The sequence below is a fragment of the Lynx canadensis genome, chromosome F2 (genome assembly GCF_007474595.2).
Source record: "Lynx canadensis isolate LIC74 chromosome F2, mLynCan4.pri.v2, whole genome shotgun sequence".
NCBI classification, from domain to species: domain Eukaryota; kingdom Metazoa; phylum Chordata; class Mammalia; order Carnivora; family Felidae; genus Lynx; species Lynx canadensis.
In genome coordinates, this window is record NC_044320.2 from 6,906,516 (window position 1) to 6,920,277 (window position 13,762).

Here is a 13,762-nt window from a genome sequence, read left to right on the forward strand (position 1 = left end):
AAAGGGTAGACATAAAGATCAATAAAATAGAATTGAGAGCCCAGACATAAATTACTGTAGATGGATGTTCAAATAGTTTCTTTAAACAAAGGGTATTGTAGTGACTGAGAGAACACTGAAGAAAATGGAAGCCTTACACCTTGTTGGTGGCAGTGAAAATGGTCCAGCCACTGGGGAAAACCAGTCATCAGTGCCTCAAAACTGTTAAACACAGTTACCAAGTGACCCAACAACTCCACTCCTAGGTAATACCCAAGAAAGTGAGACTATACGTCCACCCAAAAATGTGTATGTGAATGTTCACATCAGCATTATTTATAATAGCCAAGAAACAGAAATAACCCCAAAGTCCTTGACTAATAAACGGACATATAACACACAAATAAAACACAGTACATCCATACAATGGAATATCATCCAGCAATGACAAATCAACTGAATGAACCTTAAAAACAGTATGCTAAATGAAAGAAGGCAGGACAAAAGACCATACATTTTGTGCTGTTGTACACAAAATGTCAAAAACTGGCAAACCCACAGAGGTGGATTAATGGTGGCACGTGACAGAATGAGGAATGGCAGGGGACAGGAATGGGGAGTGCTTGTTCATGGGGACGCGTTTGCTCTGGGGGATGATGAAAATCTAAAACAGATAGTGGTGATGGCTGTGTAACTATGGATGCGCTATAACCCAGTCAACTGTGTACCTTAAACGGGTGAATTGTATGGGATGCGAATTATATCTCCATAAAGGCTGTGTAAAAAAGCAAAAAGTAAATTAGTGGTTGCCCAGAGAGGGAGGAGAATGGGGCGTCACTGCTGCTCATTACAAGGTTTGCTTGGGGGGGTAACAAAAATGGTCTTAGGTTAAAGTGACAGTTGCAGAACTCTGTGAATATACTAAAAGCTCCTGAATTGTTTATAGGAGTGAGTTTTATGCTATGTGATTTATACCTCCATAAAGATATTAAATGGAAAAAAAAAAAACAAAAACACCACACACTAGAGGCAGAAATTCCAGATGGAAGCTCATAATTCCAGTACGTGGTATAGACAACCTGGAGTAGGGAAGCGGCAGAAAGAATGAGGAGAAGTAGATCTGGTGTTATTTATAATGGTTAATTTTATTAGGAATGGTAACATCCTAGATGAGGGGGTATATAAGCAAAGTCAAGACCGTCGATGGGCATCTGGAAAATAAGGATAAGTAACAGTGGAACATGCTGTAATCAGTTTTGCACAGGCTGAATCTGCAATGGCCCACGACACACTAAAACTGAGATGTCCCATAGCAATCAGACATAAAAACGAGAAATTTAGAAGTTAAAGATACGGATATAGACGTGAACAAGAGAGGGTTACTCAGGCCCTACACAGCACCGAGAAGGGCCTGTCGTCAAGGCGGGCTCTTGGCAGGCCCCTGGCAGGTGACCTCTACGCCCACAGAGGGGACTGCCTGTGAAGAGGGCTTCTGTATGCCTAAGGCTTGATGCCGTGCTGTACCAGTCTGGCCAGATATGCCTGCCCTGGCAGTGTGGTTAGTGGGGAACCTTCGTCTTGGCTCAGGAAGTGGGGTGGTGAGCAGCCGAGGTCAGGTGCATAGGTACGGTACGTGCACGTGACTGATCTCCGGTAAAAGCCCTGCACGCTGTGGCTCAGGAGAGCCTCACTGGAGAGCAACACTTCACAGGTGTTGTCACACATCACTGCTGGGAATGTTAAACGTGTCCTTGTGTCCCTTTGCACTGCACAGGGACACCTGGAAACCGGGGCCATACTCTTCTTGGTCTTTGCCCCGTGCTCCTCTTCTCGTTGCTGATTTTGGTCTGTATCTTTTGGTTGAAATAAACCATACTCACAGTATATAACACATTGTCTGAGTCCTGTGAGTCCTTCTAGAGAATTACTGAGTTTGAAGGTGGTAGTGGGGACCTCTAGCACAAGAATTCCTCTGTATACAAATGTCAGCCATAGGCAGGATTGCTTGGGGCACATTCGTGGAGCGAGAGAAGGGCTCTGGGCATCAACATAAACTAACAGAAGAAAACCTGCACAGGGGAGACCGAAAAGGGGTGGCAGGAATTTGAGAAGGAAACGGAGGTGATCGGAGCATGAAAGCCCCAGGATTCGGTGCTGCATTCACATTCTGTCAAGCAGCCAAGTACCGATTCCATGGGATTCGCTAACAATAAAGGCAACACAGACTTCAGAAATAGTACTTCTGGTGAAGGGTAGAGCCGGAATCCATCTCGGGGGAATGAAGAGTGGGAGTAAGCAAGTCACAGCCACAGTGCAGGCAGGCGGGTTTTCAAGCTGTGTGGCTCCACAAAGAGGAAGAGAAAGGACTGCAGTCTGAGCGAGGAAGGGAGGATCTTATGATAGAAGAAACCAGCATTTCTGAGCGTGAATAAAAGATTCAGGTGCAATAGTTTCCTGAATTATTTAGAATTAAAAACATGAAATATACTTAGTACGTTTGTAAAAAATATGCTATCTTCTCCTTACTTTTCAAAAGCAGAAATGACTTGAAACTTGAGGTAGAAGGCATCGTGCAATAAGAAAAATAGCATGAACAACAATCAAAAAAGGAAGTCAAAAGGAAGCTGAAGCAATAATAAGCAAACACTTGCAGAGGAGGAGGAAGGGAAGAAAAATGACAAATTCAACTTGCCGAGCTGCGTGAATGACTAAGATCAGGAGTCTAGATTTTACTGTACCTATGGATTCTTTCTCTAACTTATTTAGGGTACTAGGATCTCAAAAGAGTCATTCGAATCTATCATTATTGCAACCTCTCTATAACAAGCCTATTAATATGTTCCTTACCATTTTACTAAAAATGTGTGAAGATTAATAAATTATTTGTAAAGCACATTCTAAATAAAATGTGCTACATAAATGCTAAATATCTGCCCTGTTGAAAAGTGCTAGGAGGTGTGACACAAAATTGTCTGTGGCTCAAAAACAGATTCATGGGAAAGAACATAAAATCCAGAAATACCATTAAAAATTTAAAAAGGAAACAAAATTACTCTAAGCGAAGTTAGGTGATTACAATAGTGCCACAAAAATTAGAATGAAAGCCCATTTTAAACATGATCTTTGTAGGGGCGCCTGGGTGGCTCAGTCAGCGTCTCCAACAAGCGTCCGACTTCGGCTCAGGTCATGATCTCGCAATTCGTGGGTTGGAGCCCCGCGTCAGGCTCTGTGCTGACAACTCAGATCCCGGAGCCTGCTTCGAGTTCTGTGTCTCCCTCTCTCTCTGCACCTCCTCCGCTCACACTCTGTCTCTCTCTCTCTCTCTCTCTCTCTCAAAGATAAATAAACATTAAAAAAAAAATAAAACATAATCTTTGTAAAACTACATTTTCAAGAAGACAAACAGTATATAGTTGGAAGAAAATGATGGAGTCTGAGTCAACACACCTGCGTTAAGTCTGAATTTCACCAACTGGACTCACCAGCTTCGTGATTTTAGACAACTTTTAAAAACTTTAGGGGACTGCTTCTTTCAGACAGAACTACTGATAAAGTCACTGTAGTTATAATTTTCTTGGTCTTTAAAATAATGATTTAAAAAAATGATTAAAAAAATTTTTTAATTGTTATTTATTTTTAAGAGAGAAACAGAGTGTGAGCAGGGGAGGGGCAGAGAGAGAGGGAGACACAGAATCCGAAGCAGGCTCCAGGCTCCGAGCTATCAGCACAGAGCCCGACGCGGGGCTCGAACTCACGAACCGCAAGATGATGACCTGAGCCGAAGTCGGACGCTCAACCGACTCAGCCACCCGGGCGCCCCCCAAAAATGATGATTTTAAATCAGGAGGGAAACCAAGTCACATGTGCCAGCTTACAGACTAAGTAACTCTACATTTTAAACTAGTCATTAGTAAATTATCATCTTAACTCCCTATCAGGAAAGTGACACTACTGTAGCATTAATTCAAACATGGGCATCAATTGTGAAGAGTGGAAAAGTGATTAGAATCCTAATTACATAGGTGTAAACTTTTCTGGATTTTTCTGTCCAGTAAGTTTAGAACATATTTAAACGTGTTAGCCTAGAGAATGAGAACAAAGGTTTTAAATGTAATTATTAACAATAATTTACTGCAATTTAGTGGATTCTCGGTCAGGAATGTTCTCTTCAGATATATTTGCCCCAAATATGCCAATGATTATGCCAAAGAGTAATCCTAGGATCAGTGTTTGTATTATACTCTACAAGAAATAGCATAAATGTTCATTATTTGAGGACTGATTAAATAAATTTTAGAACATGCGTATGACGAAATATTATGCGTATGACGTTAAAAAGAATGGAGGGAAACGTTACACATGCTCATATGGTCAGAGGTCCAAAATAATATAAGATTAAAAAAATAAATAAATGTAATGAGAGAGGAGGGACTTTTAGTACAGCCAAACAAAGAGCCTGGCAAAGCCACTCCATAAAAAGCAAAAACAAAAGCTGACCACACATGTAAAAGCAACCATTTCAGAACAATGGGAACTGACTGAAGTTATATAATAAATTAAAAATACAAGAAATGTATTCGTGTCAGGCACGAAAAGTGGGAGTCTGTGGCATTTTGTGTGGGGATGCTACCCGCCCCCCTCCCCAGCCCAGATGACGTGTCGGTACCACTGTGGGGAAAGACATGAAGACCAACGGTTTGCTGCAGGGGAAGCTCCCTTAATTTGGAAGAAGGTATTAAAAACTCCCATGGCCAGGAGCACTGTCAGTATCAGTAGCCATTTTGGTAGCAAATAAATAGAAGCCCAGTGAATCAGCAAGCCTAATACTCAGGTCCTGGGTGGGGCAAGTGACAGCCTGGCAGACTAGCCAGAAACGTAGCAGCCTTGGAGAGCCTGGATAGGCTCCCCGCACTTCTCTGCTGAATGGAAGGTTAAGCACATGTACAGCAGAGAATGGAGAGAGCTTAACACTCTCCACACATCCTTCCCTGACAGTGAGTCTGTACACCTGGCAAAGGAGGTAGAGGGATTAACACCTCGGTCACAAGTGAAGTATAGACCAGGGAAGATATGACGATGGACCGACCTGTTGGTGCACCCCCACAATTTTATCAGCAGGCGGCAGAAGCCTTACTAACACAGGTGTGTGAGCACAGCCTCTAAGTAATCACTGGCTGATGTCCGAGAGATGTGGCCATACAGGACACGCCTAGCAGGCCAGGCTTAAAAATAAAAGTGAGAAGTAAAAAAATTAACAAAGCTGTAAACCATGAAGTAGACAGACTCTGCAGATTTAGTCCAACTAAATTACTAAAGAAACAAACAAACAACAACTTGCGACAACAGAGCTTGAAGAATAAAATGAGTCGGAATGTAAATGTGCTATAATATGCTACCTGAAATGTGGAGTTTTCAACAAAAAAGCTGGGAGACATGCAAAGAAACATGAAAACATGACAGGAAGGAAGGAAGGAAGGAAGGAAGGAAGGAAGGAAGGAAGGACGGACGGACAGGCAGTCAAGTAATAGTAAGAAACTATCTTGGAGAGGGCCCAGATGTTGGACCAAAAAAAAAAAAAAAAAAAAAGATTTAGAAAAAAAGAAAAAGAAAGTACAACAACAACAATGATAATGAAAAATCAACCAAAGGAGCGCAACAATAGAGTTGAGATGACAAAAGAATGGGTCAGCCAACTTGAAGATAAGCCAATTAAAATGATCCAGTTAGGAACACAGAGAAGAAAGGAGGAAGGGAAAGGAGACTCAGAGAAATGCGGGGCACCATCAAGTGGACCAACATACAACCAATGGGAGCCCAGGGCCTGAGGGGAGCAGAGGAGAAAGAAAAAAGAGAAAAAAATTCTCAAGAAACAATGGCTGAAAATGTCCCACATCTGAAGAAAAACATGTACCTATGGCTTCACAAAGCTTAACAAGCAAGGAAGATAAGCACACACAACCATTGTCAAATTAATGGAAATGAAAAGACAAAGCCTTGGCAGCAGCAAGAGAAAAACAACAGATCACGTACATTAGCAACAAAATCATGAATGAATGCCCTTCTCACCAAAAATGATGAAGGCCAGAAAGCAGCAGACTGGCCTTCTATGACTGGAAAGAAAAAACTGTCAACCAGGAATTATACACACTATCTTTCAGAGGGTGGGCGAAATAAGGACATTCTGAGAAAAACAAAACCAGTTTTTTGGTTAGCAGATCTCAGTTACAAGAAAGGCTAAAGGCAGTCCTTTGGGCTGAAAAGAGGTAGCACCATATGGTAACTCTACCCACAGAAAGAAAAAGGAAGCCGAAATGGTAAATGTGTGGGTTAATACAAAGATTGTAAGAATACGGTACTACAAGCCAATATCCGCCATGATTATAGATGTCAAGATCCTTAACAAGCGATTGTAAATCAATTCTAGCAACATGTAATTTCAGTGGGATCTCACCTAGTAATGCAAGGTTGGCATAACATCTGGATATCAACTAATGCAATACACTAGTATTAACAACAACAACAACAACAAATACTCATTCAGGATAAAGCCTCTCAACACCTAGGGACAGAAGAGAACGTCTTCAACAAGATACAGGGCAGCAATGAAATCTACAGCTAACATCAGACTTAATGGTGAAAACTCAAAGCACCAAGAAAGATGTCTATCTTCACGACTCCTACTCAACAAAGCACTCAAAGTTCTAGTCAGCGTAACAAGGGAAAAATAAAATAAAAAACTGAATTTTAATTTCATTAAAATCCGAAAAGAAGAGGTAAAATTTATTACAGATAACAGGACTCTGCATACAGAAAATCCTAATCATTCCATAAAAATGAAACAACACACTGGAACTAATGGTTCGGCAAAGTTACAAGACCCAAGATCAGTGTATATAAGTCAACTGCATTTCTATAACCTAGGATCACTGAAAATGAAATTTTAAAAACTGCATTCACAATAGCATCAAAAAGTGTACAATACTTAGGAGTAAATTTAATAAAAGAAGTATATATATGACTAGTACCTTGAAAACTATGAAACACTGCTGAAAGAAATGAAAAAAATAATCTGTTAAGTAGAGACACTTCATATTTGTGGACTGGAAAACTAAATATTGTTAAGATGGAAATAATCCCCAAATTGAGCTACAGATTCAATCCTCTATCAAAACCCCGGGAGGCTTCTGTGTGGAAATTGATAAGCTGATTCTGAAATAGATGTTGAAATGCACAGGAGCCAAAATAACCAAAACAATTTTGAAGTAGAACTTTTTCTTTGTAAAAGAATCAACAACCTGGATTTCAAATCAAAGTACTAGAAGGCTAAAGTAATTAAGGGCATGACACCGGCATTAGGACAGGCATATACATCAATGGAACAGAACTGAGAATCCAGAAACAAATCCACACATTTATGTTCAATCGATTTTCAACAATGGTGTTGCTGTTCAACAGGAAAAGAATTGTCTTTTCATCGTATGGTGCTGGGACAACTGGCCATCTATATAAAAAACGATAAACCTACATTCTACCTTCCCACCACACAAAACTTAAAATCGATCGCAGACTTGGGGCACCTGTGCGGTTCAGCGGGTTAAGCATCTGACTCTAGGTTTTTGCTCAGTTCATGATCTCATGGTTTACGGGCTCGAGCCCCACATCATGCTCTGCACTGACAGCATGGAGCCTGCTTGGGATTCATTCATTCATTCCCCCCCCCCTCTCTCTCTCTCTCTCTCCCTCTCTCTCTCTCTCTCTCTCTCTCTCTCTCCCCCCCCCCACTTCTCCCCCTCTCTGCCCCTCCCCCACTTGCATGTGCATTCACTCCTTTTCTCTAAAAAAGAAATAAACTTAACGATAATAGACTTAAATGGCACATACTATATAATAATACTATACTATGCTAATACTAATACTGTAAAAGCTAATACTATAAAAGATTAGGAAGAAAACAGCAGAAAATCTTTGTAACTGGGGGTTAGGCAAAGAGTTCTCCTGGCCAGCCTAGATTCAAGGACAGAGAAACCATGTCTTGGTGGAGGAGTGCAAAGGGGACAGGGTGGGAGGCCCTGTGGCAGCCCACGTGGCTAGGTCAACACTCCCTAAGACTGATCACTAAGACATTAAATCTACCTCTCCTTAGTCAGTCTTGTCAGAGTGCCAATGTTTATATGGGTATCTGATTCTTATCAAACTCCCCCATTAGACAGACTCCACAGGGGCAGAGAAAAGAATGTCTTTTATTAGTTTCCATGTATCTACCACATAGAAAGTACTCAAAATCTTTGTTTTTAAACTAAATGAATAAATGTATCATCATATTGGCTTGAGGGAACAAAGGGAAGCTTAAACAAGTAAAATGACTTAATACAATCCCATGTCTTGGCTTTTCCAAGGCAATCGTGATTGACAATATCCTTTCCTTGTAAATTCAACAGATAATATAGTCATGATACATATGCTACAGTATGTAAAGTCAATCTACTAGACCAACCTGGGATTGCTGAAGACAGTCTTACCCCAGGCAGCTGTTTGGCAGATGTGACAGCTTCTCTAAATAAATTGTCTAAAGAGGCAAAATGTTCAATGTTTTAGTTTTTTAATCTAGAACATGCAAGTTATACAGAAGACCTAAATTAACTTTCATAATGGAAGTAGGGATACACTCTCTTTAAATAATCACATTCTTAGCAACGTCAAAGTGTCTGGAAAGGGTTAAAAATAGACAAGCAATTGTTCCATCAACAAAGCACAAAACACCTGGCAGAAGCCAGCCAACTACCTCCACGGTGTCCTTCTTCTCTGGGCTTCTGACACTTTGGTCTGTCGTTACGTGTACCTCGCGGTACTGAAATCCTCGGCTTACGTTTCTCTCTTCTACGCTACGTGTTCCTGGAGGGTAGGGACTGCTTTTATTCATGCCTCTGGCCCAAAACCACACACAGTGCTTGGTGCCATGGAAGGCACTAACGCATCCGCGTGGGAGAACAGTGAATCTGTAGGTGATTTTAACATCACGAAGAAGCTTAGGACGTGGGAGCCCCCAAATGGGAACTGGCAAGGGTGCTCTTCACCCTTCTTGGCCGTGCAGCCTTCCCGGAGCGACCTAATCTCTTTAAAAACCCCTCGCCTCGATATAAAGAAAGAAAACTGCCAACCGATTCACAGGGACCCTTTCGACAAATGAAGTGCTGTGCAAATAACAATTACTAGAAGAGTTACCAGGGATGAAAATAAAGAAAGGACTTCAAAGGACAAATTAACTATCAGGGTGAACCGTACTAACAGGAATGAGGAACTTTTTTATTTCCTCCAGTGCGTGTCCCATCCGGGCATATGCTTCTGCTGGTGGAGCGAACACTTCGATGAGAACGTGGAGGTCATCGTTGAGGTGAAAGTATTTTGCTTCCCCACTCTTCCTCAACTCTTCTTCCTGAAGAAAGAAAAACCATGCTTAAAAGCGTGTCTGTATAAGAAAAGGAAAAGAAACACTATGCAGAGCTTATCTGGCATGAGGCTGTCACAGAAGAGTCACTGAACAGCAAGCGGCACTACCCAAGGATGGAGGTTTGAGATACAAACCTGACCCTGCCATTCCCACAGGGAATTACGAAAACACCCGGGCTTCCTGCTGCTGCTGGAGAAGTCTCAGCTCCTGCCTCTGCCGGGAAGGACACCTGTGTCCCCCCAGCTCGACGCCCTCCAGGTGCCCTCAGGCCCCTGGCCAAACTGGCTGATCTCCTCCGCTCCCTCTATGCTGGTTACGCCCAGTGCCCGTAGTGTGGCCACAAAGCACTACCGCCATCAAAGTGTCTGACATAACCTATTCTTTACTTGACTCTTTTCTAATTTCCCTCACGGAAGGTGGTCACAGTGGAGCAAACACCGTGACCGTCTTCTCTGGTGCTCATCCCTGGTCTAGAAAAGTACTCAGTACACAGTAGACACTCAGTGAGTATTTTCAGTGACGAGGTAAACATTATCTCATTTCTATGTCCACCTGTGACCGTCTTCTCTGGTGCTCACCCCCTGGTCTAGAAAAGTGCCTGGCACACGGTAGACATTCACGAGTCTTTTCAGTGAAGAGGTAAACATTATTTCATTTCTATGTTCATTTGTTCATTCACATATTCATTCAAAAAAGCATTTCTACATGCCAGGCACTACATCTGAAGATAAAAACGAATAAAATAAATGAAAGATCTTATTACATGATTTTATGATACGCATTAAAAAAAAAAAAAAAACTTTGTTTTTATTTGTTTACATAATGAAACTCAGGGGGGAAATTAGGAGGAAAAAAACCCCAGATCAGAATGGGACAAGTGATTTTCGCCCATGATCTCCTAACTAGCATTCATTAGAGTGGCAAAGGACAGAATCTGGGACTTTTAAAAGTCTTTGTTTCCAACATTCAAATGAGACAGATTGAGATGAGTACGTACCTACATCTAGAGTGATTTCCCAAACGGGGGAAACCTTGCTAGCACCTCCAAAACACCAGCCCCACATGAAAGGGAACCCTAGAACTCCTGGCAACAACACCTTTTAATTCCACCACGAGCTAAGAGGTCAAAGAGGCACAAACACCCTTGACCTCACCACTTAAGGCTTCAACTTCTGTTATTAACTAATTTGCTCTCTTATAAAGAAAAGAGAGATCTACATATGTAATATGAAAAGGGCACGGGGTTCTGAGTCAGATACACCGCAATCCTAGCCGTGCCAGCCACAGCCCAACGGTAGGCCATCTGTTCTAATCAGAACATTGGCCATCACTTCATCTGATACTCTGCCTTTCACAGCTGAAGGTTTAAACATCGAATTATATGTTCAACAGTTCACTTTTGGAAGCATAAACTAGAGAATTAAACATTTCTTACCCATTCTACAATGGGCTCCAATTAATGATGATAATGACAGGCTGTCACTGTGACTCACGGTGAAGCACTGTCATCGCTACAGCGGAAGTAAACTGGAACAGCAGAGCTTTCTTATCCTAACCTGCCGTCGCACATCTCCACCGAGTGAGAAGCTTTATCAGATTCTTCCCTGGGTTCCTAAGGACTGGCAACATGGTGTGCGGGGAAGAACACAGACTTCGTTTGGACTCCTGCATTCGAATCCCAAATCCAACATTTACCCTGTAACTTTGGGCAGGTTACTTTATCATCGCGAAGCGGTGATTTTAAGCGGGGAATAAGAGTATAGTATCAACGGCTCGTAGGGTTGTTGTGGTAAGAAAGGAGTTATTAGGATAGTAATGAGGAGTTACTAGCAATATGATGGAGTGGTTAATAAAAAAAGGAGTCTCCTGTTTAAGGACACAAAAAGTCCTTACAATGAGGCGTAGGACATCAGAAAGACTCAAAAAGTGAACATAGCATCAATTATTCTATCATTCTATAATGCAGATGGGAAGGGCAAAACGGCCGGCATGTCTGGCACAAACTGAAGGCTCCACAGACCACACGTTATGGTGATTGTTATGCTACAAACCCAGCTGATACAGGGCGGTAACAACTCCCATAATTTCATCCATGTAGAAAACACAAGAATAAAATGAATTACGGTCTCGTTAGAATTTAGACAGTGAACACTTTGAAAAGCTACAAGATTTTAATATTAAGTAACGGAAATCTCTGCAGCAATCCACATTATTTATTAACTGAGAATTTCTGCAGGCTGAGAGGCTCAACAGAAGCCAGCGCTCCAGAGTTCAGGCCGTGAGGACCGACTGCAGGACGGCAGGCGGGACCCCAGTAAGTCCCCATCTGTGTAGAAATCATCACTCGTGGTCACGTCAGTGAAACGCCTTGAAGGTGTAACCGATGGCCGTGCGTGTGCATGGCAGGACGAGCAAGGCGGTGGGGTGGGGCGCAACAGGCTACTGTTCACTGTACTGAAGAATTTTAAAAAGAGAGTGACAGACTCCAGACTTGACATTAGGAGTTCGAGGCTCAAAGAGCCAGCGGCAGCCTGGAGGGTGTCACCGCTCACGGCCGAAGGCCGGCGGAGGCCCCAGACGGAAGCACAGTCGAGGCCCGTGTGTCGCGGAAGGACGACGCACACGGCCCGGCCATCTCTCGTGTGGGATTTAGGAAAATGTCTGGAGGGCAGTGAAGACCTGAGAATTGGACCGGCAACATTAGAGAGGATCCAGACAGCCCCGGGTTTTCGAGGGTCACAGCCCCGCTGAACCTTCGGCCCTGGCGGAAGCCAGTCTGCTGGAGCTCTTCCTACCCTGTTTCGAGTAGCCGAGGTCGTTCCGTGAAAGGAGAGGACAATCCTCAGGCTTTGTCACTGTTCCTCAGGATGACCTCCTGGCCCATGATCCCTGCCCGGCCCGGGGATGCAGAGAACAAGAGAGCTCGCGGTAAATGGCAACATCCCCTTGCGTGCACGCGACGCTCCCTCCCCGTCTTGCCAACGAGGATCGGGGCCTTTTACTAGAGTGATTGCACACCGAGAAGAGGTATCCGGCGGCCCGAGGATTAACGAACCTGACTCTGAGCCAACGCTGCTCAACTGAAGGCTGCTGATGAGGGTGGAGAGTGGGGTCCATGGGGTCAAGAGATAAAGGACTTCTGAGCCCGCCGCTTGACAGCAGGCTTAATGGACTGTGAACCTACGATGTACTCTACTTCCCCAGTTCCGGGGTGTCCTGAGGGAATGGAAATGACCAGACACTTACAGAATCTCTATATTGATTCTCAGACCCATGTGGTCAAGGACAGAGAAAGGAGAGGATTAGTGAAGGGCTGGTAAGTGGTCTAGGAAAGAAGCCTCAACAGGTAAGAGAACCGAGTGCCCCATGCAATGCAGAGCAGACACTCAGTGACCAGGGAGCCAAAGGGACTAACTGTAGATGTCAAAGCACCTCATTCCCCGCCCACCTCAGTGCTACTCAAGGGGCTCCAATAAGGGATCTGTGGTGAGAGAGAGGGAGAGATTCGATATTACTTCACAACACAGACTCCTCTGGAAAAGATTCCTGGCTACTGGACTGCTGTGCCAACGGCAGAGAGAGCCCTTAAAATGACACCATAATCTGGACAGACCACCAAGCCCAGATAGCAAGCTGATAGTATTTAGGACCCCTTTCATTAAACGGATAGCCAGGCACTTGCTATTACTTGGACATATGATCTAACCAAAGACTTGCCTTCCCTGCTTCCCTTCTACCTGTAAAACTGTCCGTGGATGCCCTGATCATGGCCACCGTAAGCCATAAAATGTTACTTCTGACCAAAAAAAACCCTCCCTTAACAGCAAACAAAATAAGCAGTACAATGTAGATGAATTTCCCTGGGATTATCACATACCTCATGACCGGATGGCCTTACTGAAGACCTCATTAACGTATCAGCAAGGATTGGGTATTTTCGTACAAGATACACAGAATTTCTAACCAACTGACCAAAATATGGTTCCCTTTCCTCCATCCAGAACAGATGAGTCAGGGAATCAAAGGAACATCATCTGAGACAGCAATGCTTAGTGAGTAGTTAACCTAACCTGGCCCACACCAGAATCATTTCAAACCCCGCCCCCTGAAAATTCATTTTGAGATTCTACCCTCAAAAGAGGCTGTATGGGAATCTTTATTTTTAACAGCATCCCATGTGTGTCTGATACACAGCCATGTTTTAATCAAATAATTTAATAAGCTTCCTCGATTAACTCATAATACACTCAGGTTCCCTAAATCTCAGGTTTTCTACACATAAAACAAGAAAAATATTATGTACCTTCCATCATTTTTGCAGGAAGAACACGGAGT

The 13,762-nt window shown here is 43.1% G+C and overlaps 1 protein-coding gene across 1 annotated transcript in view; it reads right to left on the bottom strand.

Moving 5' to 3' along the window:
- The window catches only part of KHDRBS3 (KH RNA binding domain containing, signal transduction associated 3), a 127,777-nt gene that overhangs the window by 88,556 nt on the left and 25,459 nt on the right, over nt 1–13,762 (bottom strand). The window contains exon 5 of the mRNA XM_032591973.1: nt 9,266–9,412. Within this exon, the coding sequence (XP_032447864.1) occupies nt 9,266–9,412 (147 nt within the window). The remainder of the gene's footprint in view (nt 1–9,265; nt 9,413–13,762) is intronic.